Genomic DNA, 21,325 nt, shown 5'->3' on the forward strand with positions numbered 1-21,325 from the left:
TTAAATCATCAGATCTATAACAGCTAGCTCCTCAAACTTCCAGGAGGGAAACAGCCAAATTGCTAGGATCGTCAGGTGTCGGGTCAAAGATGATAAAATTGCTCCAAAACTTCAAGCCTTCAATGCCTTCTTCCCTGCAGAAGACGCCCTTGTCTTCCGCCATCTCCAGTTCCTCAGCTGCAACACCAACGCTCCATCCAAAGCGCTGGGCTGCCTCCTGCGCTGTAACTGGACGGCCAAAAAGGCGCCAGTCCCAAGGGACAGGGTCCGGAGGTGGAATGCGACGCAGATCGGCCATCCAGTCCTGGAGTTGTCGAAGGGTCTTTTCATCGCTCCAGTCGTACCGCTGAACAACCAAAAGGCCACTTTTAAACCGGCGAAGTCGAACGGGCAATTTGAGCCTCTCCCAGAGCTCAGCGGCGCGTTTAAAGTCCGAGGGACTTACCAGCTCAACGCCGTTTCGAGAGCGATTGAAAACTGCCCAAAGGTCAATCAGACTCATTATACCACCTTCTCTCTGAAGGACACCCTTTCGATCGTCGGTGAGATACTCTGCGAGAGTTCGTGACAGTTCAGAGAGATATAGGTTTCCTGCGCTGGATCCGAGCATATCTTTCGTGGTTATCATTCCTAAAGCGGCAGCACTTTCGGAGAGTACCGCGCTGGTTTCTGCTGAAGATTCATCACTGGCCATGCCCGACTCTCGCGCCAGTGTCTCAGCAAGCGCTACGATCTGTTTCGCAGAGGCCATGAGCGCCTCAAGGTCCTCAAAAGCATTTCCGATTACGAGTTCATTGTTTTTGCGAGCTTCAAGCCCTCGCCGTTCCAGACCGGCAATCCCAACCCCGGGTGAGCGAGCCTGGGTATCCACACTAGTTGACAGGCCAGTTTGATCTGGTGCTGACGTGGGTGTTGACTGCGATGGTCGCTGTGGCGCAGGAGGTGCATTATAGAGCAGCCATTTCCGCTGAATTAGCGCCCCCTTGAGCCTCTCAAGGAAGATTTTTTCTCCCCCTTCTCTAAAGGAAAGCTTTATATGATCGGTGATAGCAGAATTCCGAATATTCCCATCCTCAAAGACCGGTGCTGGAGAATCCGACCTGTCCTGACCGGAAGCTCGCAGAAAGTTTGCACTCGCCAAAGAGGCGCCGCATATCTCACAATCTAAAAGCGAAGGATGATTCAGGAATGTACATCGCGGGCACATTATTGATCCCCCACCATTCGCTGCATTTGCCTGCCCGGTTCTGGCCGATTGACATTCTTGCTGGGCCTGAGACACTGCTGGACTGATGGGAGGAGCTTCCCGGCTAGTCGCCGCCGTTATAGCAGCCTTTAAGACCGTGGTAAACGGAGGCTTTATTCCGCAAGCGAGGCACGGAGGTATTGGCGTAGAATTGGTTGCCGTAGACGGATCAAAGTTCGACGGCACCGGGTTGGAGAACGAACATATGGGACACACCCAAGTCGCATTCAGAAGATTTGGCGGCGGTGGTGTATAATTATGGGCTGAAGTCTGCGAAAGAGGTGATTGCGCTCCCGATAATTGTGCTCTCAACGGTAGCCGCGATGGACTCGCGCTCGAGCTCCGAGGTCCGCCTGCGTTCTTCACAGGCTTTGGGTATATGATGATTTTCGGCGATGATTTCCAGAAGCCTGCCTGGTATACATGAGCAATGAGCTGCAAGGCAGTGCAGGAATCATATTACTTGATATTCGGCTCTGTCGACGTCTTTTAGGTCGATGCCGACTGAGTACTTCCGCGGCTCGTCAACGGCTACGTAACAGACCCGGTGTGACGTGAGATACGCATGGCCGTCCTGGTAGTTGGCGATCTTGTATTTGCTGTTAATTAAAGAGGGTTAAAGTTAGCAAGTGTACTTTGGATGAGCCTTGAGAAATCCAGATGAGCACAGTTTGTATTTGTTCAATACTCACCCATCGTATAACCCCACCGCATCCTGGACAAAGAGTAAAGTCTCATCGGGTAACAGCAAAGGACGGAGCGCGGTGGTTAATTCCAGAGCCTTGAAAAACATCTAGGAGCTCGACCAGCATTTCTGCGCATTGCAACAAGGATTAGACGAGGGGAGAGTTTGGTGCCTTTGTCGGGAGAATCAGAAACATCATCGGGAGACTCCTTGGCTGACATAATGTTGGAGAGCCTTCGGTTGCTTGTTTGGGAATAGTCTCATGATGTATCGATTAAAATTAACGCTCAACTGCTCAAGTGTCTATTTCAAAACGCCCATTAATATAGTTAGGAGCTATACGTTTGTAGTGTTCTTTAGTGCTTTTGAGACTAAGCTTGCAGCTGCCAAAGTCTCTTCATCCTTGAAATGCCTCCCAACTAGTTGCAGCCCAATCGGAGCCCCAACATATCTTTCAGGAGAATATTTCTTCCATTCACGCTCATCTTCTGCGCTTCGTGGTTGATAGGAGTTGTCTACCGGGTCGAGTTGCGGATCCACGTATAACCCGCTGGGAAAAACTGCAGCAGGCTGGTCCAGGATATTCCAGATAGCCGTATAGTTCCAGTATTGGGATTCGCCTAGGACGCTTGCGACACCAACATATGCAGGGCAGAGAATGAAGTCTACACCGTGAGATTTCATAAGTGCATGATAGTCGTCCCGGTAAATGTCGCGCTGGCAGTTGAGCTCCCAATTTTCGGCCACTGTTAGTGGCGTTGACCGGCTATACTGGAAGGCCCACTCGGTGAGAGGAAGCGTTGGCTCGCCGGACTCTGCAATGAGTTCACGATTGCGGGCTGCTGCATCGGCAAAATAGAGAGAGGACTTTCTTCAGTTAGCGTTGTTTCGTTGTATTTCACGGCCGCCTCGTATATGGAGGTGGTTCACATACAATGATTTTCCAACCATGGTCATGGTTGTAGGGCTCCCAGTCAACCACGTTGATACCCAAGGCTCGGAGCCGCTCTCGAGCGTGCGACAGGGCCCGAGTCACTGGGGGATGAGGACGAACACATCTAGCTCCATCAGATTGCAAATTATGATCAAAACATGGGATGAACGTACCCATCATCCCACATGATGCCCACTGTAATATTTTCCGTTGAAGAAACATGCTTCCAAGGCAACGGCACCAATGAGGTCTCCTCATCCCAAGGCTCTTGATCAAGGAGTGCCCTTTGAAACAGCTCTAGGTCTTCGACGCACTGACAGGCAAGTGGGCCGATTACGCCTAGGATAGATTCTTGGCCCGGCACAGGCACTTTCGACCCTTTAAGTGGGTTTCGATGGATTGTCGGACGAAAGCCATACGCGTTACAAAACGCCGCTGGGCATCTTATTGAGCCACCAATGTCTGTTCCGATGCCTAACGGAGCGCACTTGAATCCCATAGACGCTCCCTCGCCGCCCGAGGAACCACCCGGACTAAGAGTGCGGTTGTAAGGATTCAAAGTGGTACCGGTGAGATTGTTACTGCAGCAGAGGTGCTTGTCCAGTCAGTAATTGCTGCAATTTAGGCCGTAAAGAGCATTACCATGAGAGATTGAGGCTGATTCGTCCGGACATGGAAAACTGCACCTGCCTCCTCCAAGCATTCCAGGATAAGCGCGTCGTCTGTCGCGATGTTGTCGACCCTTCGTGTACCTTAGCTATTAGCTAACAGAAAAGCGAGGGAATTGACGTACCATGTAGTGTAGCCTGCGTTCAGCGTCAGGCCTCTGAATCCTATATGTTCTTTGACGCTGATGGGAACACCATGCTGCGACACTCAGTCCAAGACTGTAAGCTCAATAGGGTATCTAGCATACCAATGGTCCCACTAGCTGACCTGTCTCTTTATAGTACTTATCTAGTTCCCTGGCCCTCAAGATGGCTTTCTCGGCCATAAATTCAGTAGCGAAGTTGAGCTAATAGCAGTTAGCCGGGTTCAGTTATTGCCAATTTCTTCTCGTACCAGCTGATGCCCAATAACGGATCTCTTCAGAAAAGCCACAGCCACTTCTTCAGCGCTGAAACGGCCCTCACCCATGGCGGATACAAGAGCCGTGGCAGACAACTCCGTTATGGCGAGTTCCTTATCAGTAAGCATCCCACTTTTGCGCGGGAAGTCCATCACATTCAGCTGGTCTGCAGGAGGGAGTCGGTCTGCAGGTACCAGCCATTGCTTTGGGATGGACTGCTCAAGGATATACTGAGCTTTGCGAGCTTGGGCTTCCCAGGTGGAAGACATAATTCAAGATCGAGTGTAGAATATGGAAGATTTGCGAGAGACACTCGAAGAAAGAGATAGATCAACCAAAGAGTGGTGGTAAGGCTTTTTATATCTTCTTCCCTCTCTGCTGCACGGTGTCACACCACTTCTAGCCTTGTGGGAAGGTGCGATGTAGCAAGCAAGACCCGGTGTCTAGTGAGGCAACCGTATATATACCCCGCATCTGGCGGTTGATGCACAGCAGCCGAGCTGCTTATAGATACTACGAGCCCAGCAGTGCAGTGGGGGTTGCTTATCAGTTTGGAGACTTGGAGTAAATCCGCAGTACTAGAAATGCGCGTCTACCTTCCTTATATGGCATATTTGTGTAATTTTTCAAGCCCAGCGGCTTCTCTGCAGATAATAGATCAGCTTAGTTGGAGTTGGGAGAATTTCCATCGCGGAATTTGTGATCGATTATTGTTGCACGGAGTCGATATTGTACATGAACAGGAACAGCCGATCCTCGGAATCATTCCGCAGGGGTAGTGCCCTGGTTCGAGGATTTGACGGTGGGTTGAGCCAAGGTCAAATTAATTGGAGATATAAGAGAAGGGTAAAGAGGGGAAGAAAAGGGCTGGATTGATTGACGGCAAACGACAAGCCCATCTTTGCTGCTCTAGAATCCCTCTGCGCACCTACCCGCAACAAGCCAATTCTCTGCAGAACGAACTACATTGGGACTGGCAAAGATTTAGGTACTTCTCTGACACCTCCATCCCACTTATGTCACTTTGATTTTGGGTCAGGGCCCTAGCAGACAAGGGAGTTGCGATTTCCGGCATAATGGCAACTGAATGCACCCCCCAGGCATGGAAACACTCCTGCAATGTACGTGATACTTCAGAGAATTCGGAAATCGAGTGATCCAGCATAGCGACATGAACTGATGCAAGAGTCTTATGTTGGTTCAGACGCCAGATATGCAGCTCATGGACGGATAGGACGCCAGGAATCTATCAAAGCATAAGGTCACAGCCATGCAGCATGAATTGAGGAATCCTACCTTTTCAAGGTCATGCTTCACATCTGCAGGATCGAGTTTGTTTGGAGCACTCTCGAGTAATATGAGACCGGATTGCCGGACTAGGACTGTCAGTTTTAGAATCAGCTGATAGACAAGGCTGTGACTTACTGAGGGGAAGTGCAGAAAGGAAGATCATTGCAGCAATACCCATGCTTGTGGCAGGATCAGCATAATACCTCGCCTCATAACGCGTCAGCCAAATGACTAGTGCAGCAACCATCACACCCAGGTTATTGGCCGCATCGCCGGCAACGTGAAGCAAAACGCCCATCATGCCCAAATCATGACCGCCAAAGATGGGAAGTTCTTCGTGCTCCGTGTGCCTGTGATCATGGTGCTGTACGGGATGTCAATGGACCGGGGCAAGAACATATAGATGAGCTCGAACCTTGGCTTTATTTTCAAGCTCACGTTGCTGTTCAAAATCACCTTGCCCTTGAGGCTCGGCCTCCGAATCTGGGTGACGGTGGTCGTCGTGATGATGATGGTGTTCTAGAGCCGGTCAAGTTTGTGTCTCCGGATTGGCAGGCAAGGTAAGTTACCATGTAGGAATGTGGCACAAATGATATTCAGCCCCAGTCCAATGGACCCAATAATAAACATAAGTTTGGGGTTCTCGACATCTAATGCATGTAAGCCAAGGGACACGCCGGATTCGGCTAACATACGGTGCAACGTGATAAAGCGCTCAATTGATTGCAGGAAGATACTAATACCCAGCGCAAATAACAGACTTCCATTGAAGAATGCGCCCAGGATTTGAGCTCGTTGCCATCCAAACGAGAGCTCCTTAGGTGAATGCTCGGAGTTCGAAACCTGAGTATCATGGTTAGCATCGCTGGCGCATAATTGACCGCGTCAACGAGGTAACGGACCTTGAGAGCGACAAATGCAACAATGAACCCAACAAGATCATTTAGCTAGTCTAATTAGCAATGCCATACATTGTCTGACGCTCACGTACGTAGTGGAAGGCATCCGCCACCAAGGCCAAAGAGTGTGTGTAAAACCCAACTGTTGCAGGCTTAGCGAAATCCCATGTCAGGAAACCACACAAGTCGCGATATCGCGTCTGCCTACCTGAGATCTCTGTGAGAAAGAAGGCAGCCGAGATTCCAATGGCTGCTCCAAGCCGCTGAGACCGTGTTATACTGAAATGCATTGCCCTAAGTCGCGAAGCAGACGCAACGGAAAGAGAAAACCAAGCAGCGTCTGGGTGTTTCAACGCCGTTTTTGTCCAGAAAAGGGCCGTATTATGCTAAACGCCTTCTTTTTCAACATAAGCTCCGATCATTGATGTAAGGGGAATCTCTGCCTTGGCTGTGCAACACGGGGAATGTGGGGATGAAGTCAGGATAAATCACTCCGTAAAGGGGCCTGGGAATCTACAGGCATACCAAGCCAGGTACAGGAAACCACAAAGAGTCAAAATGAGGGCCCCCCAGCCTTGCTCCTGCATATAGCATGGTCTTGTTTACATCGCAAGCTGCAGTATATCATGCATGCTATAAGCATTTCTTTGTCTGGTGTTTGCTCTTGTCGGGAATATGCGTCGAAATAAGCCCGAATAGAGACGCAGCACTCCCAGAACTGCGTTAGGAGTCGAAAACATGGTACAATACTGGTTTCGAATCAGTATAGCGTTGGCTGCTTTTCAACCTTCCCACTGACCTGACGTGGGCATGTACAAAAAGGCCGAATCCTACGTTATGACCACGATGCCTCAGTAGCAGGGCCAACAGCTCCCGCATGGTACGCAGCCATCGAGGTCTGCTTAATATGCAGATATTCATCAATTAATGCGCATATCAATGATTATTATCCTTATGGTCTTCGCGAGAGGTCTGCGGAATCGGCATCCTCGCCTTGCCTAGAGATCTAAGCGATCTTGCATCCCCTACAGCTTCCGACATAAATGGCGCAACAGAGCTGGATGCGATATACAAAGAACCAGGACAGCAGATTCAAGTTGGGAAAAGCAACTCAGGTGTGTAATTGACGGTAAGTCCTTCAGATCTCTTTCCTATTTCGCAGGAACTAGGTCGCCGCTGGTCTCGTACTTTCTAGGGCTAGACGACTTTGGTGGTACGATCATGAAGATTTCGTGCTTCAAATATCAGTGTCAGATTCCCGAACGCCAACATAATGTGTATCATGCTATGCAATATCGGAACATATCGTCGTTATCATAAAATGGGCCAAAGATCAATATCACTTCCCAAGAATCACCCCGGCTCCCCTCAGCATCACGATCGTATCGCCCGTCTTGACTTTCCCACCTCCAAGAGTATCGGAGAACTCTAGGAAATCCCCGCTCTCCACATGAAAGATCCGTAACCGCGCCTCCTCTCCAACTCGGTTATTCAGATTTTCAACGCCTAATCGTCTCGCGGCATCGTCCAAGATTCTACCCACTTTCCACCGAGAATCAAACCAAAAATCGCCATTCGGCGGATCTGTCCCTTGCGTTTCTGAGGTCCCAACAACATGCAGATATATCCGCTTATCAGCAGGGACGCTCGCGTCGCCCTTGGCCGCTTTCTTCATAGCATTTACCGCGACCATTCGTGCAGCAGGACTATTCGCCTTTGGTTTTGGTCTCGCCGCAGCGGCGGCAGCTGCTGCTGCCTGACTCTTATCCTTCCCCCACAATCGGACCTTTGCAAACATTGAGCGGACCGTTTCGTTTGGAGTGGCGGCACCGCCGGTGCCTGATCGCGGGGCAATCTTGGCGCAGTCATGCTCTTCTTTCAACCTGTGTCTTAAGCAGTATTCGCGCTTGCATTCCGGACATTTAACACCGGGATCCTTGAGCGTATTTATTAAAGTCTTGCACGAGACATGCGCGCACTGATCAGAGTTGTAAATAGTAGGTTTCTGCGTCGGCGTGCTGGTTGCGGATGCGGAACCGTCTCGACGGCGCGCCCATTCGCCTTCGTTTGGGCAGCGATGTGCAGTCTCAGTCCTGTGATCCAGACAGAACGTCCCTCGACAGGACATACATCTAAAGGGAAGGAAGTCGAGCTGGTTGCAGTACGAGTATTCGCAGTGGCGGCCTATGGATTCGAGATCTGCATCAGCTAGTTGAGTGAAAGACTCGGAAGCGCCGCTGCCTCGGCCGACGGATATAGGCGACATATTTGCGCAAAACGAGGGTAAGAGAAGGAAATATCAGAGAAAGGAAAGGGAGGTGGATGATTATCCAACCTCCAGGATTCTAAAGAAGGTAAGGAGGAAGATGGTAAGGCGATTAGAAATGAGAATCAGAAGACGGTGCTGGAAGCTGCTGGCTATGCGGAGGCTGAGTCAGCGCCGCTGATTGTTGGGTACAAGATATATGCCAGGTATCAGCGCACTATATCTGGGTTCAGAATCAAAGTATATCCCAATAAAAGGATATATTATGAACTGTTGATTCATGACCTGCTAATGCTTTATGTATGGTGTCATCTTTTAAGATCGCATCGGCCGATCCAATTTGCGACTGGTTCGACTCTGAGCTAGCCAGTGAGCCAACCAAGACGCTACGACTGTCTCAATGAACTATGTCTGTTTACGACACACGCATCCGTAAGCTTCCTTAACTTACACTAATAAAATCCTAATAAAATCACATATTATACAGAAGGACTCGGCAGTCTGCTGTGTGTCAAGAGATGAAGTGGCCGTCATGCCTAAGTAGAATGAACTGATTAGGTTACATAGGCTTTGCCTGTAACCGGGCTTTGTTTCGTGTGCCATCTGCTTCGACGAGATGTATCAATCTTGGGCGCTATAGGCTACTAATTGCATGAATGAAGCCCAGAGTTGAGACCAGTGGTAACTAAGCCTAGGTATGCGCTTGGGACCGCTAAAATGGGCTGTCTCCCTGATGACCGGAGTTTTGCGCCAGAGCCCATTCTGATGCTAGTGAGATTGCCTCTTGTCGGAGCTATCACAGACGACAGAAGAATTGACGGCCGCTTGTGCTCCTCGTAGTAATTAACCTATTATTTGAATCGCGACTCAGTGGGGCGTCTCCAAATGACAAGAGTTGGATCTGGATTTCGAATCTGCGGATCCGCGGCAATGTGCGGGCCTGCGGGGGTTCAGAGCTGAGTTTTGCTGTTTTCTTAAAGATCAAGAGTAACTTCGTCACCACCTAAAAATAGCATCACACTGAGTCTGACTTTTCCCTTTTGTCCCCAGAAGCGACAATAAGGGGTATGGAGGATATCCTGAGAAAATGCTAACCGTAAGTGGAGGTGAGGCTATGTTGGAGCAGGGGTCTTTGAGGCACAGCTTGTGCCTGGTGGAGAACTACCGTACCTGACGCCATTGGGCAGCTTATATAAAGCACCTGGGCAGGTCTGACGTTACGACGACCGCGAAGCGCTTCTGTCGAAATTACGAACTTGGTCGACCTCAGAATTGGATAAATATCATTTTTACGATAGCTTACCATCTAGTGCAGTCGCCTGTCTTGGGTCCATCGGTTACGGTGACCTACCTGTGACCTCCTTCCTCGACCTGCGACTTCTCTGCCGCACACCCCACCCTCAGTTATTCGCAGCTATCAGATCAACGTCCGCCCTTCTCCCTCCGCATAGATTCTAGAAATTCCGTCCTCAATTGTCATATTCTTAGGATTCATTATTATTATTGCTATTCCTAACGAGCGATCGGCTAAGTCTTGTTCACTATGAAGCTCTCGACGGCGCTCGTTCTCGGCGCGACCGCCACTGGTGCCTGGTCGTACGCGATTCCACAGCTAGAGCAAGAGGTGCTGGAGCTCCCAGAAACTCACTACGAGCAGCAAGAGAAGTATCTCATTGAGTTGTCACCATACCAGACGAGATGGGTAACGGAGGAGGAGAAATGGGCTCTGAAACTCGTATGGCGCACTGGAGTTCCCCGCTCTTTCGGCTGCTAACCGCTGGCTAGGACGGGGTGAATTTCATCGATATTACGGAGGATCGTAACTACGGACTATTTCCAACATTAGACGCTGGCAGCTACGTCAATTATCCGCAAAAGATGGGATATGTTGACACCGTTAAGGGGCTCATCGCGGGGTTATCGATGGACAATATGCGTAAGGACCTGGAGAACTTTACGTCCTTCCACACGAGATACTACAAATCGTCGTCCGGCGTGGAATCTGCTCAGTGGCTATATGATCAGGTGTCCAAGGTGGTCCGCGACTCGGGAGCCGACAAATTCGGCGCGACGGTTCAGAAATTCGATCATTCTTGGGGTCAGTTCAGTATCATCGCACGTATCCCTGGTCTGTCGAAAAAGACTGTTGTCCTGGGTGCTCACCAAGACAGCATCAACCTATTCCTTCCGTCTTTTCTAGGCGCTCCAGGCGCCGACGACGATGGTAGTGGGACCGTCACCATTCTGGAGGCTCTGCGTGGCTTGCTGAAATCTGATATCGTTGCACACGGCCAATCGCCAAACACAATCGAGTTCCATTGGTACTCTGCGGAAGAGGGTGGAATGCTCGGCTCGCAGGCCATTTTCTCCAAGTACAAGAAGAACCAGGCGGATGTCAAAGCCATGCTCCAGCAGGATATGACTGGTTATGTTCAAGGAACCAAACATGCTGGTCAGAAAGAGTCTATTGGAGTCATGACTGACTTTGTTGACCCCGCACTCACATCTTTCCTTAAGAATACCATCGTCACCGTAAGTACACTTCTTTTCGACTGTTGAATATTTGACTAATCCCGGTTACCAGTATTGCGCCATCCCCTTTGTTGAGACCAAGTGTGGATACGCCTGCTCTGACCACACCTCAGCAAGCAAGTACGGATACCCGTCTGCCATGGCGACGGAATCCACGATGGAAAACAGTAACAAGCATATCCACACCACTGACGACAAGATCAGCTATTTGAGCTTCGATCACATGCTGGAACATGCTAAGCTCACGCTCGGATTTGCATATGAGCTTGCTTTTGCTGCGCTTTGAGTCTGATATTGATGTCTTATGACCTTTTCCCTTTAGTATCATTAACGATGCTTGGTTGTATGAATGACCTATGAGATCCTCCCCATACAATTCCACGTCTTTGGGCCTCACCCTGTTGTTACCGTCGGCCCAATATCTTACAAACTGTATATTCAATGGAGTGCAGTAAGCCAAGCATTGGCCTGCCTTTGAACGGCTTCACGTTCATGCGTAAGAGAAGAGATGGCAATAGCTGGCATTCGCCATAGACTGCATCTAATGTTAGCTGGTCTTTACTACCTCCAGAAAGAGGACCGGGGTGAATGGAGCTGAAGACCAGAGTCGCAAGTTCAGTTTGAATGAACAATATATACATCCTCCAGTATACAGATTAGCCGCGAACGAGCACAGTTTATGTACAAAAGGAGATAGAACAGATCAGATCATAGCAGGAATAACAATGCTCTCGATCGTCCTTACCTTCCTACCCTCGCTCGAGCTCAGTCCGCTGTAGGTGGCGCCACCGGCCGAGGCAATGGTATCTCTAAACGTAGAATCGGCTTCAGCCAGGGTAATCACGGTATTGATGACTTTTGTTCGAAAGATGTACCGGTGCAATCTTCATTGCACTCAGTGCCAGTGCCGTATCTATAGAGTCATTAGCATTCATCTACCCACTCTTTTAAACTCTCGCAGCCACCCAGTCATGTAAGGCCCTGACGTATGCGAGTAAGCCGAGAGCACCTCGCCAGTCTCCGCATCCGTCCCATCCTGCACCCTGAAACAGCAGCCTTATGGAGTCTCCGCCGGCTTTTTCCCCACCATGACAGCTGAAACACGAAGTGACTATTAACAACTACGCCGTTGTTGCTTGTCGCTGATCTTCAGGAGTCAGTGCCTACTGTTATAAGTTGATGAATAGTCGGTTGTTGTAGTTTATATTAAGTAAACTGGGAGTGTATTCCTTTCACCTCGTCCCTAAGAAGTAGTTGGATTTCGGATTCATGGCTGCACGCATCCAATGTAGGAATCAACCTCAAATGCGGATAGAAACCCTGTGTTTATTCCGTCTTGTTCAATTCCCATCTCTAAAAAAAACGAAAAGCATTTCAAGAGTAGGGAGACCTGGCGGTTCTTAGTGCCGAAGTGGGTTCGCAAGCTACCCCTATACCTTCTTCCTCGGTTACTTAGCCCAGACAGTCATAGAATCCCCATAGTTCTCGAGCTAGACTGTCCACTTGCGAATAAGGTAAGATACCAATTGCTCTAAGCAATCGAATCTCCTAGACTCACAGTTGAAAATATTACCTAAATGCCTCCAACGCAAATACAGTAACGAAGCCTCTCCCTTCCTTCGCAAGAGCTGCTATAGCTCTAAAGCCGACAAATAACCGATTATAGACATAAAATTCTTAGAGTCAGCCTTTTCTCAAGCTGAGTATCTGTACCTTTCTCGACCAGCAGGTCTGCTGCCTCATCCCCGTGTGCTCGGTGCCCAGGCTACATTTACACCAGAAATGCTGGAACATGAAATGTTAGCCGGCGGCGGCTCCAAGTGCGTATAATTGCGGAGGTAGTAGGCTACGAAGGCTTTAATGACGGCGCACAAGGTTCTAAAAGAGCTGAACGTGGGCGAGCCAGGCAGAGAAGCCAGGACACAAATTGTTGACCGACGGTGGGGTGAGTTTAAGTGATTTATTGGCTTAAATGTAGTAACACTTTGACGGCATAACACTTTAGAAATAGATCTGAGCAGCGCAGTGAGAGACAATGGATAGATGTACAGCATTCTCTGCTTTGCCGTCTTCAAGAAGTCTTTATTAGCTTTTGATGGTCCATGGTTCACTAGGCTTGATGATTCAAAGACAGGTGGCCATCCCCTGGGGAAGATCATGGGGTTCTGGTGTTTGTCGTCTACATAAAGTAAATCAACAAGCTTCGTACTTCCAGAGTGCTCGAATATCTTGTATATAGATTACTTAGGGCAAGAGAACTGGCTCGGTAGAGAACACAGCAGCCAATTAGATTGACGACAACCGGACCCATTGCAATAGCTTGGCACCGTCTCGCCGTGTCTCGCAAGTCACTCAGAATCTTCGACCCCTACGTAATCGCAACCTCAATTGAGAATTGACTCAAAAGACCTCTTCTACGTTATTCTTTCCATCTGGTGATTTTGAATATAAATATTCGCCTCGCGATTTTTAGCACAATTGCATCTCCGACCGAGTCAACACCGCATCAGAATGGAGTACACTGGCCCCTACGCCAAGGAGCTGGAAATCGCCTGTTTAACGGTTCAGCGAGCCGCAATTCTGACCAAGAAACTTATCCAGGCTGTTGACAAGGGTTCTTTCGATAAACAAGATGACACCCCTGTCACTATATCCGATTTTGGGGCGCAAAGCCTGATCATCGCTGCAATTCATCGTCATTTTCCTGATGATGATATCGTTGGCGAGGAAGACTCAAAGACTCTCCGTGCCGAGCCGGAACTGCTCGAACGCACCTGGGACCTTGTCTCGTCTACTCGACTTGAGGATGATGAGAGTGAGAAACTCCTCTCGGCACCGAGCTCGAAGGACGAGATGCTTCACCTGATTGATCTAGGTGCGCAGGGGAGCTGCAAGCCCAAAGGCCGGACGTGGGTCCTTGACCCGGTCGACGGAACCGCAACCTTTATGCGTGGTCAGCAGTATGCCGTGTGCCTGGGCCTTGTGGAGGACGGGAAGCAGATCATTGGGGTTACGGGGTGTCCGAACCTCAACCTCGAGTTTGGCGGTATCCAGGAGGACCTTGCGGACGTGGCAGGGCGCGGGTTGATGGTGTTCGCTGTCGCCGGTGAAGGCGCGTGGACAAGGCCGATGGGAGGCGGGTCCCTCGTGCCTGCGACAAAGATTCAGCCGGTCGAGCAGATTACGGACCCTAAAGATATTCGGTTTGTCGACTGCAAGTCGGCTACCTCGTCGAACTATGAACTTAATGAGCGCCTTGCCGCCAGCTTAGGAGCTCCATGGCCGCCGGCGGCGGATCTGTGGTCTGCGCAGTTGCGATATATCGCCATCGCCGTGGGTGGATGCAATGTACTTATCAAGATCCCGCGCAAGGCCTCCTATCGCTCCAAAGTCTGGGATCACGTCGGAGGAATGTTGATTGTGGAGGAGCTGGGGTTGACGGTAAGCGACTTGGAGGGCAAGCCTGTTGACCTGACGCTGGGGAGAACACTGTCAGGATGTGAAGGCATGATCATCGCGCCCACCTCCATCCACGGCCGGCTCGTGGAGGCTGTGAAACAGATAAAGTGAGAGCAGCATTGCGGAAACAGATTCGTTACGGAGGTCTGCACAGGCTCGGTTGGTCTACGTCCGTTAACGGCCAGCTTGTGGATGCTGTAAAGGTTGTGAAACAGATGCAGTGGGGGAATCATAGCGACTGGATAGAAGCAGATTCTCTCCGAGCAGCTTCAGCTTCAAGTCACCCCGCCTCACGACCTCGGATTTTTGTTTTTTTCTCCCATTATTATTTAGGCTATCTGTTCGAGGTTGCGAGGTCAACTTTCCTGTTCGCAGGGTTCTTACTTGAGCAGGGCGATCGGTCGTGCAGGGATGGCGACACTACTGTACGAACTCGAGCTAACCTTGGCATTAGACTTCTCCATTTGGTTGCATGATGACGGCTTCTCTAGCCTATGACCCTCTGAAGTTCTGTACTTAATCTTGTCTACCTATTCATCAGCCCATTCAAAACCAATAGATTTGTCCACTCCTTTCTGTCTCTGTACTTCTGGTGTAGGTGCGGCACAGATTGTAGCAGACTAACAGAGACAGTAGGCAGTGCACGGATCGGCAATGCCCCGTCAGACGGAAGTGATCAGAGCTACTCTGAGCCACTGAGAAGATTTGGCTGTTGTGGCTATACTTAAACAGTCGAGACGCAGTGGCGGACTATATTCGGACCAGTGGGCGTTTGAGATGCCGTGTCAGGAGACTACGCAGACTATTGCGGGGTGCTTTGTCGTCATATCCCGTTGGAGAGAGGACAAGACGAGTTCATGCACCTTGGCCATATATTTACGTACATGTCTGCATGGCCAGAGATTCTTTCATCTCTAGTCAGGTCTCTTTTGCCTTGGTCGGGTTTTCTCTGAGAAATATTTTGAGGCTTTCACGATGGCCTGTATGTCTCCATTTCCGCTGAACCCGCGAGTCTCACTCAACTTGGTATCACCGGCTAACTGTAACTCTCTCAGTCTATAATCCATTCGCTAGGCGCGAGTCGCACGGTCAATACCCGCTGACAGCATACCGGGTTCTCGCGCCTCTATCCTGGGCTCTGGTCGTGGTCGTCGGTATCTACTACTCCATCCATGAACCATCCGATATCTCGAACGGTTGGACCATCTGGTCGCAGCTGGGGCGACAATTTACTGCATTCAGTGTCAATGTTACTGTAGTCGAGATCTACTGGTATGTATTTCTGTCGGTCCTCTTACTATCTTGACAATCCATTTACTTTTGTGCAGGGTCGTCCTCCTCCTCTCCCAGATCTTTTACCTGTTCCAGCTCTTCAACAAAGACACTGCGATCGTAGCTCTAGCAGGAAATTCAGCGGCGCACTTCATCCTGAACAACCTCTTCGTTGTTGCGTGGATCCTCCTCTGGACGAGAAACCACTTCTGGCCCGCCGAGATCATTGTGATCGCGCACATTATCAACCAGCATCTCCTGTTCTGGCGCATTCGCAATCTGCCACCGATTTCGCATATCGCGGTTGTCGCAGGCCCATATGCCTGGACATTGATTACGCTCTTCTGGACAGGAGCTGCTGCCGTCAGGTCTCATAATTTGGCCTCGAATATCGCCGCGAACATCTTCCTCTGGATTATCTTTTTGATCGGCTCCATTCACATCTTTTTGGCTGTCGATGATCTCCTGGGGTACAGTCTGAGTCTGTTGACCTTCGGTATGTTTCATGTGAAGCCCTCGCGTAGTCATTCACCGTCCCAAATTAGATGCTGATTTCATGTTTGATTGCAGGCCTGGCCGTGGCCCAAACTAGTCGCAAGAGCCATCTTCATCTGCAGTGGATCTTTGCATGGGTCATCTTTGGAGTCTTCTTGCTGGACTCACTCTATGTGACCTCCGCCAAGTACGTTGGTCGTAATGTGTTGTTCCGGAGCCCGAGAGAGCCAGAGTCGAGTGATGCTGAGCGCGCCCCCTTGCTTAATGACGCTACGGCACCTGCATCGACCTCTTAGATTGCCCCAGTGGCTTAAATGGAGCGACGAGTGGGTTGATGAGATGGAGTCAGATGAGAGCCAGATGAGAGTCAATTAAGAGCTGGTGGAGACAAGGAATAACGTACGGGCACGCTAAACGGGGTAATGGTTTTCGAGGATAGGATATGGTTGTCGTTTTACTATTCCTGGTTCGTTGCGGATGATCGCCACAGACCCACGGGTCTGTTTACTGCGCGGCAAGGTTCCAAAGCATGGTTCAGATGAGTGCACTCATAGTAATATTGTAGCCTCTGATGTTATGAACTCTTCTACTCAGCGCAGCAATAGTTTGTTCTCCCGGGGCTTGAAATGATTCAAAAGGTTGAGGATAAAGGGACCAGGAACGCCGGCGGAAGTAAGCAGAGCCGCCTAGGCCACCGTCTTCATCATTTTTTCCATCCTGATGGACAGTGAAACGCGACTAAAAAAATAAATCGTTAGCAGAGACTGCAATTGGCAAATAAAAACAAGCACGACTGGCTACGTGGTTGGAATTAGAATCCAGAAAACAACATGCAAGGAACGCCGATTCCGGTTCCCCGCCCAGCCGCTGGTTGCCCAGGGCGACAAACTCCACGGCGATGGCTTTCGATCACCCCAAGCGCCGTCAGCAAGGGAAGAAAACATCTAAGACGATGTATTAATGCTGTACTTAGTGCTGCCACAAGTCTACTTCTAATCAGTTCGTCAAGTGTCTCTATTGTTGATCCTCGTCTTTGTTTACAGACGGGCCCTTCATCCTATACACGAGAATTATCGTGACGTCGATACCATTCCGATAAAGATAACACTGAAGAACTTCAATAACTTTGGACCACATTCCTCGCAGATAACCTGGGTAGACTTTTGTTTACCAATCACTGAAGAGCCTTTGTGCTCTCCCCGCAGTAAGTGCATCATTCTTTGTGAATACAGAGGAATCCGCAAGCAGAGATCCTGATTTTTGCAAAGCCCCAGTGCTTCAAGCGCCTCACTTTCTTTGGGCGTGTTCCTTGTGAGCCGTCTCTGAAACAGAAATGAGTCAGCCTCGACTACCGTACGGTCAAGAGGAGGAGCCTCCGGCATACAACTACGGCGGGTACCGAGACTCGTACGAAGACAATGACCTTCGCTATGCTGGGTCGACAATGCGGCTCCTGCCAGCAAGCTCTCATGTTGATTCAGATCTGAGCACTGATTTGGGCACGTATCGGCAGGGAGATCCCTTCGGCGATGAGAACCAGTAAGTGACCCGTTGGCCCCCTTCCTCCACTTTCTCGCACATGGAATGTCGTGTTTCAGCTGGTATCTTGGTCTATGTTCCGGTTGCTATGCCGGAGCTTCTGCCGAGAGAGACTGCGGGTCAGAATCCGTCGTTCGTCGTTCTCAACGCATATATCTTGCCCAACATTGAATGGTTTGAGTGTATGCCATTGCGAGATCGTGTCCTTTGTCACATAATGGATTGTCAGAATGGAAGACGAGCTAACCGCACTGTCCGTTTCGCCAGAACCGCAGAGAGCAGATACCCGGAGCGGTACTCCTACGAATATGATCCTGAGGAAACACTCTCACGTGCCGCTCCAAGCATGCGAAATGCGCCCACGATTCCTCCGCCGACGGCCTCTGGTGCAGACGAAATGCGGTATACGGCTTCTCGCCCTGCATCGCCTGCTCGGCCATGGTCACCTACTCGTGCAGCAGACTGGGTAAGACCACCATCAGCGGCTGCGTCATATTACGAGCGAGCAGACATCAATGGTAGTCCACGACCCGGGACCCCCAGTTCAAGGTATGGCGGGAGTCCGAGGAGGCCCCTTCCGCCAGCCCCGTTGTTCTCGAAACCAGGAACCACAACTCAAGACACGAAAATCGATATTGGCGACGGCGAAGAAGACCCATTCGGCGGCGGTGGAAGAACAATAAGTTCTCGCCACGGACCCCAGGGCAGCGTGCAATCGTTTACGAGCGAATCGACGTTTATCGCGGACGAAACGGACTTGGAAAAGGTTGATTTGGATGAGTACGAAGAAGAAAGTAACGAAACCAAATCAATGGTCGATCCCAATCTGCACTACGGCCCTGCCCCCGAGAAGCAGAGCCGCCGAGGCGTCCGCAACGCGCAGATGGCAAAGAAAGAAGTTCAGCTGGTCAACGGTGAGTTGATTTTGGAGTGTAAGATACCCACGATTTTGCATAGCTTTCTGCCACGCCGAGACGACCGAGAGTTTACGCACATGAGATACACTGCTGTGACCTGCGATCCAGATGATTTTACGCAAAGGGGGTATAAACTGCGCCAGCAGATTGGAAGGACGATGCGCGAGACCGAGTTATTTATATGTATCACCATGTATAACGAGGACGAAACCCACTTTACGAGGACCATGCACGGCGTCATGCAGAATATCAGCCATTTTTGTTCTCGATCCAAGTCTCGTACATGGGGCAAAGATGGATGGAAGAAGATTGTGGTTTGTATCATTTCGGACGGGCGAAAGAAGGTGCATCCCCGGACGTTGAATGCTCTGGCTGCGCTGGGTGTGTACCAAGAGGGCATTGCAAAGAACGTCGTCAACCAGAAACAGGTCAATGCCCACGTTTATGAGTATACCACACAAGTGTCGCTCGACTCCGACCTCAAGTTCAAGGGGGCTGAGAAAGGTATCGTGCCTTGCCAGGTTATCTTCTGTCTGAAGGAGCACAATCAGAAAAAGCTAAACTCGCATCGTTGGTTCTTCAACGCTTTTGGCCGCGCTTTGCAACCTAACATTTGCATCCTCCTTGACGTCGGTACCCGGCCGGAGCCCACCGCACTGTACCATCTATGGAAAGCGTTCGATCAGGATTCCAATGTTGCTGGTGCAGCCGGTGAAATCAAGGCCAGTAAAGGCAAGAATATGCTAGGTCTTCTGAATCCGCTCGTCGCGAGTCAGAACTTTGAATACAAGATGTCAAACATCCTCGACAAGCCATTGGAGTCTGTGTTTGGGTATATCACTGTGTTGCCGGGTGCGCTTAGTGCATATCGATTCTTCGCATTGCAAAATGACGCCGAAGGTAACGGTCCTCTGAACCAGTATTTCAAGGGAGAGACGCTGCATGGTAAGGATGCAGATGTGTTCACTGCCAATATGTACCTGGCGGAGGATCGTATTCTCTGTTGGGAGCTGGTTGCTAAGCGGGAGGAAAGATGGGTCTTACGATTCGTCAAGAGTGCTGTTGGAGAGACTGATGTTCCTGGTACGTACCTTGCACGGCACTGGAAATAACCCACTAATGGATGACAGATTCCATTCCCGAATTCATATCTCAGCGTCGTCGATGGTTGAACGGTGCCTTTTTCGCAGCTGTTTATTCTATTGTCAATGTAAAGCAGCTGTGGAAAACCGATCATTCGCTCGCACGAAAGATACTTCTTCAGATCGAGTCTGTCTACCAACTGCTGCAGCTTATCTTTACATATTTTGGTCTGGTGAGTTCCCTACTTCTAAAATATCAGAACTCATGGCTAACAACGATAGGCAAACTTTTACCTAGCTTTCTTCTTCATTGCGGGTTCTCTTACCGATGAGAAGATTGACCCATTTGGCCACAACATGGGCAAATACATATTTATCGTTTTGAGATATGCTTGTGTTCTTGTTATGTGTCTTCAATTCATCTTCTCTATGGGCAATCGACCGCAAGGGTAAGACTCTTTTACTCCAGATAAGAGGCGTACTAACCGGTCTATAGAGCGAAGAAGCTATACCTTTCAAGCATGATTGTCTACAGTATAGTCATGGCGTATACCGCATTCTGCACACTATATCTGATCGTGTTGGAGCTTATGGCTAAGACTGGCCACGATGTTCCCATAACTATGAGCGATACGCTTTTCGTGAACATCGTGGTTTCCCTACTTTCCACGGTCGGGCTGTACTTTTTCACTTCGTTCATGTATCTGGACCCTTGGCATATGTTCACGTCGTCTGCGCAGTATTTCGCCTTGCTGCCCAGCTATATTTGCACACTGCAGTGTTATGCGTTCTGCAACACCCACGATGTCACCTGGGGAACCAAGGGTGATAACACAATCAACACTGACCTGGGTACGGCGCGCATCATCAATGGGTCTATTGTCGAGGTCGAGATGCCATCCGAACAACTTGATATCGACAGTGGCTACGATGCTGCGCTTCGCAACCTCCGAGACCGTCTTGAGGTCCCCGACCCTGGAGTGTCCGAAAGCCAGCAACAGGAAGACTACTACCGTGCAGTACGGACGTATATGGTCTCCGTCTGGATGGTCGCCAACGTGGTTCTCGCCATGGCTGTCTCTGAAGTGTACGGTGTCGGCTCGAGTGGTACGAACGTCTACCTCGCTATCATCTTGTGGTCTGTCGCGGTTTTAGCTATCATACGTGCCATAGGATCAACGGCGTATGCAGTTCTGTATCTGATCCAGAAGCTCGTCGAGGGCAAGGCCAAGTTCCAAGCCGGTAATATTGCGAGTGCCAATGCCAGCGCCGCTGGGAGCTCGCTCGGGACAAAGTCGAATGTGTCTTACGGCAGCAAAGGCTTGAACATGACGGACAGGATTAACGAAACTAAATGGGCTATTTCGAGAGGGATGCAGAAGGCTATGTTTTGGAAGAAGTGATTTCTGGTGGTTTTTCAATGTTTCTCAAATTTGACGTATTCTATGCTGACCTTGATTCCCCTATCCCCAACGAACTGTTCTGATCATAAACGACTGGAATGATAATGGATGTTGATATGTACATATATGACTTGAATATGATGAACTACCAACAGAACCTTTGTTGAATTTCTGTTCAGCTCTGGGCGTCAAAACGCAATTCACGTGATTTGGATATACGGCACACTTGTGCAACCA

At 49.8% G+C, this 21,325-nt stretch overlaps 7 protein-coding genes across 7 annotated transcripts, besides 1 other annotated feature; 4 read left to right on the forward strand and 3 right to left on the reverse strand.

Annotated features, from left to right (window-relative positions):
* Positions 1-21,325: part of a sequence feature (contig 1.117 1..274575(-1)) that runs on past both edges of the window.
* On the reverse strand, positions 7-2,066 carry ANIA_07037 (ESCRT-II subunit protein VPS36). The gene is made up of 3 exons (XM_050611952.1): positions 1,939-2,066; positions 1,710-1,845; positions 7-1,660 (listed from the first exon to the last, which is right to left on the reverse strand). The coding sequence occupies exons 1-3, from the start codon at positions 2,037-2,039 to the stop codon at positions 32-34; spliced, it is 1,866 nt and encodes a 621-aa protein (XP_050467920.1). The 5' UTR covers positions 2,040-2,066; the 3' UTR covers positions 7-31.
* On the reverse strand, positions 4,863-6,467 carry ANIA_10876 (putative di-, tri-valent inorganic cation transporter; the record flags this gene model as incomplete). The annotated part of the gene is made up of 8 exons (XM_050611953.1): positions 6,332-6,467; positions 6,216-6,265; positions 6,127-6,171; positions 5,920-6,067; positions 5,640-5,743; positions 5,360-5,588; positions 5,231-5,310; positions 4,863-5,180 (listed from the first exon to the last, which is right to left on the reverse strand). The coding sequence occupies exons 1-8, from the start codon at positions 6,411-6,413 to the stop codon at positions 4,863-4,865; spliced, it is 1,056 nt and encodes a 351-aa protein (XP_050467921.1). The 5' UTR covers positions 6,414-6,467.
* On the reverse strand, positions 7,463-8,389 carry ANIA_10880 (AN1-type zinc finger protein; the record flags this gene model as incomplete). Its single annotated transcript, XM_050611954.1, has 1 exon — positions 7,463-8,389. One exon carries the CDS (start codon positions 8,387-8,389, stop codon positions 7,463-7,465), a length of 927 nt encoding a protein of 308 aa, XP_050467922.1.
* On the forward strand, positions 9,933-11,207 carry lap1 (putative aminopeptidase lap1; the record flags this gene model as incomplete). The annotated part of the gene is made up of 3 exons (XM_659547.1): positions 9,933-10,124; positions 10,175-10,921; positions 10,974-11,207. The coding sequence occupies 3 exons, from the start codon at positions 9,933-9,935 to the stop codon at positions 11,205-11,207; spliced, it is 1,173 nt and encodes a 390-aa protein (XP_664639.1).
* Positions 13,433-14,491, forward strand: ANIA_07034 (inositol monophosphatase family protein; the record flags this gene model as incomplete). Its single annotated transcript, XM_659546.1, has 1 exon — positions 13,433-14,491. One exon carries the CDS (start codon positions 13,433-13,435, stop codon positions 14,489-14,491), a length of 1,059 nt encoding a protein of 352 aa, XP_664638.1.
* ANIA_07033 (DUF1774 domain-containing protein) lies at positions 15,322-16,762 on the forward strand. The gene is made up of 4 exons (XM_659545.2): positions 15,322-15,362; positions 15,436-15,652; positions 15,709-16,148; positions 16,223-16,762. The coding sequence occupies exons 1-4, from the start codon at positions 15,356-15,358 to the stop codon at positions 16,441-16,443; spliced, it is 885 nt and encodes a 294-aa protein (XP_664637.1). The 5' UTR covers positions 15,322-15,355; the 3' UTR covers positions 16,444-16,762.
* Positions 17,904-21,088, forward strand: chsB (chitin synthase class II; the record flags this gene model as incomplete). Its single annotated transcript, XM_050611955.1, has 4 exons — positions 17,904-19,686; positions 19,734-19,918; positions 19,968-20,134; positions 20,182-21,088. The coding sequence occupies 4 exons, from the start codon at positions 17,904-17,906 to the stop codon at positions 21,086-21,088; spliced, it is 3,042 nt and encodes a 1,013-aa protein (XP_050467923.1).

Source organism: Aspergillus nidulans, chromosome IV (genome assembly GCF_000011425.1).
Source record: "Aspergillus nidulans FGSC A4 chromosome IV".
Taxonomy (NCBI): Eukaryota; Fungi; Ascomycota; class Eurotiomycetes; order Eurotiales; family Aspergillaceae; genus Aspergillus; species Aspergillus nidulans.

What these genes read in the sequence shown, in the direction of transcription:
- ANIA_07037 (XM_050611952.1), bottom strand. Translation starts at nt 2,039, where the DNA reads ATGTTTTTCAAGGCTCTGGAATTAACCACCGCGCTCCGTCCTTTGCTG. An exon ending in GCGGTGGGGTTATACGATGG is followed by an intron (nt 1,846 to 1,938) that starts GTGAGTATTGAA and finishes TTTAATTAACAG; the next exon opens with CAAATACAAGATCGCCAACT. An exon ending in TCGACAGAGCCGAATATCAA is followed by an intron (nt 1,661 to 1,709) that starts GTAATATGATTC and finishes CATGTATACCAG; the next exon opens with GCAGGCTTCTGGAAATCATC.
- ANIA_07033 (XM_659545.2), top strand. An exon ending in ACTGTAGTCGAGATCTACTG is followed by an intron (nt 15,653 to 15,708) that starts GTATGTATTTCT and finishes ACTTTTGTGCAG; the next exon opens with GGTCGTCCTCCTCCTCTCCC. An exon ending in TCTGAGTCTGTTGACCTTCG is followed by an intron (nt 16,149 to 16,222) that starts GTATGTTTCATG and finishes GTTTGATTGCAG; the next exon opens with GCCTGGCCGTGGCCCAAACT.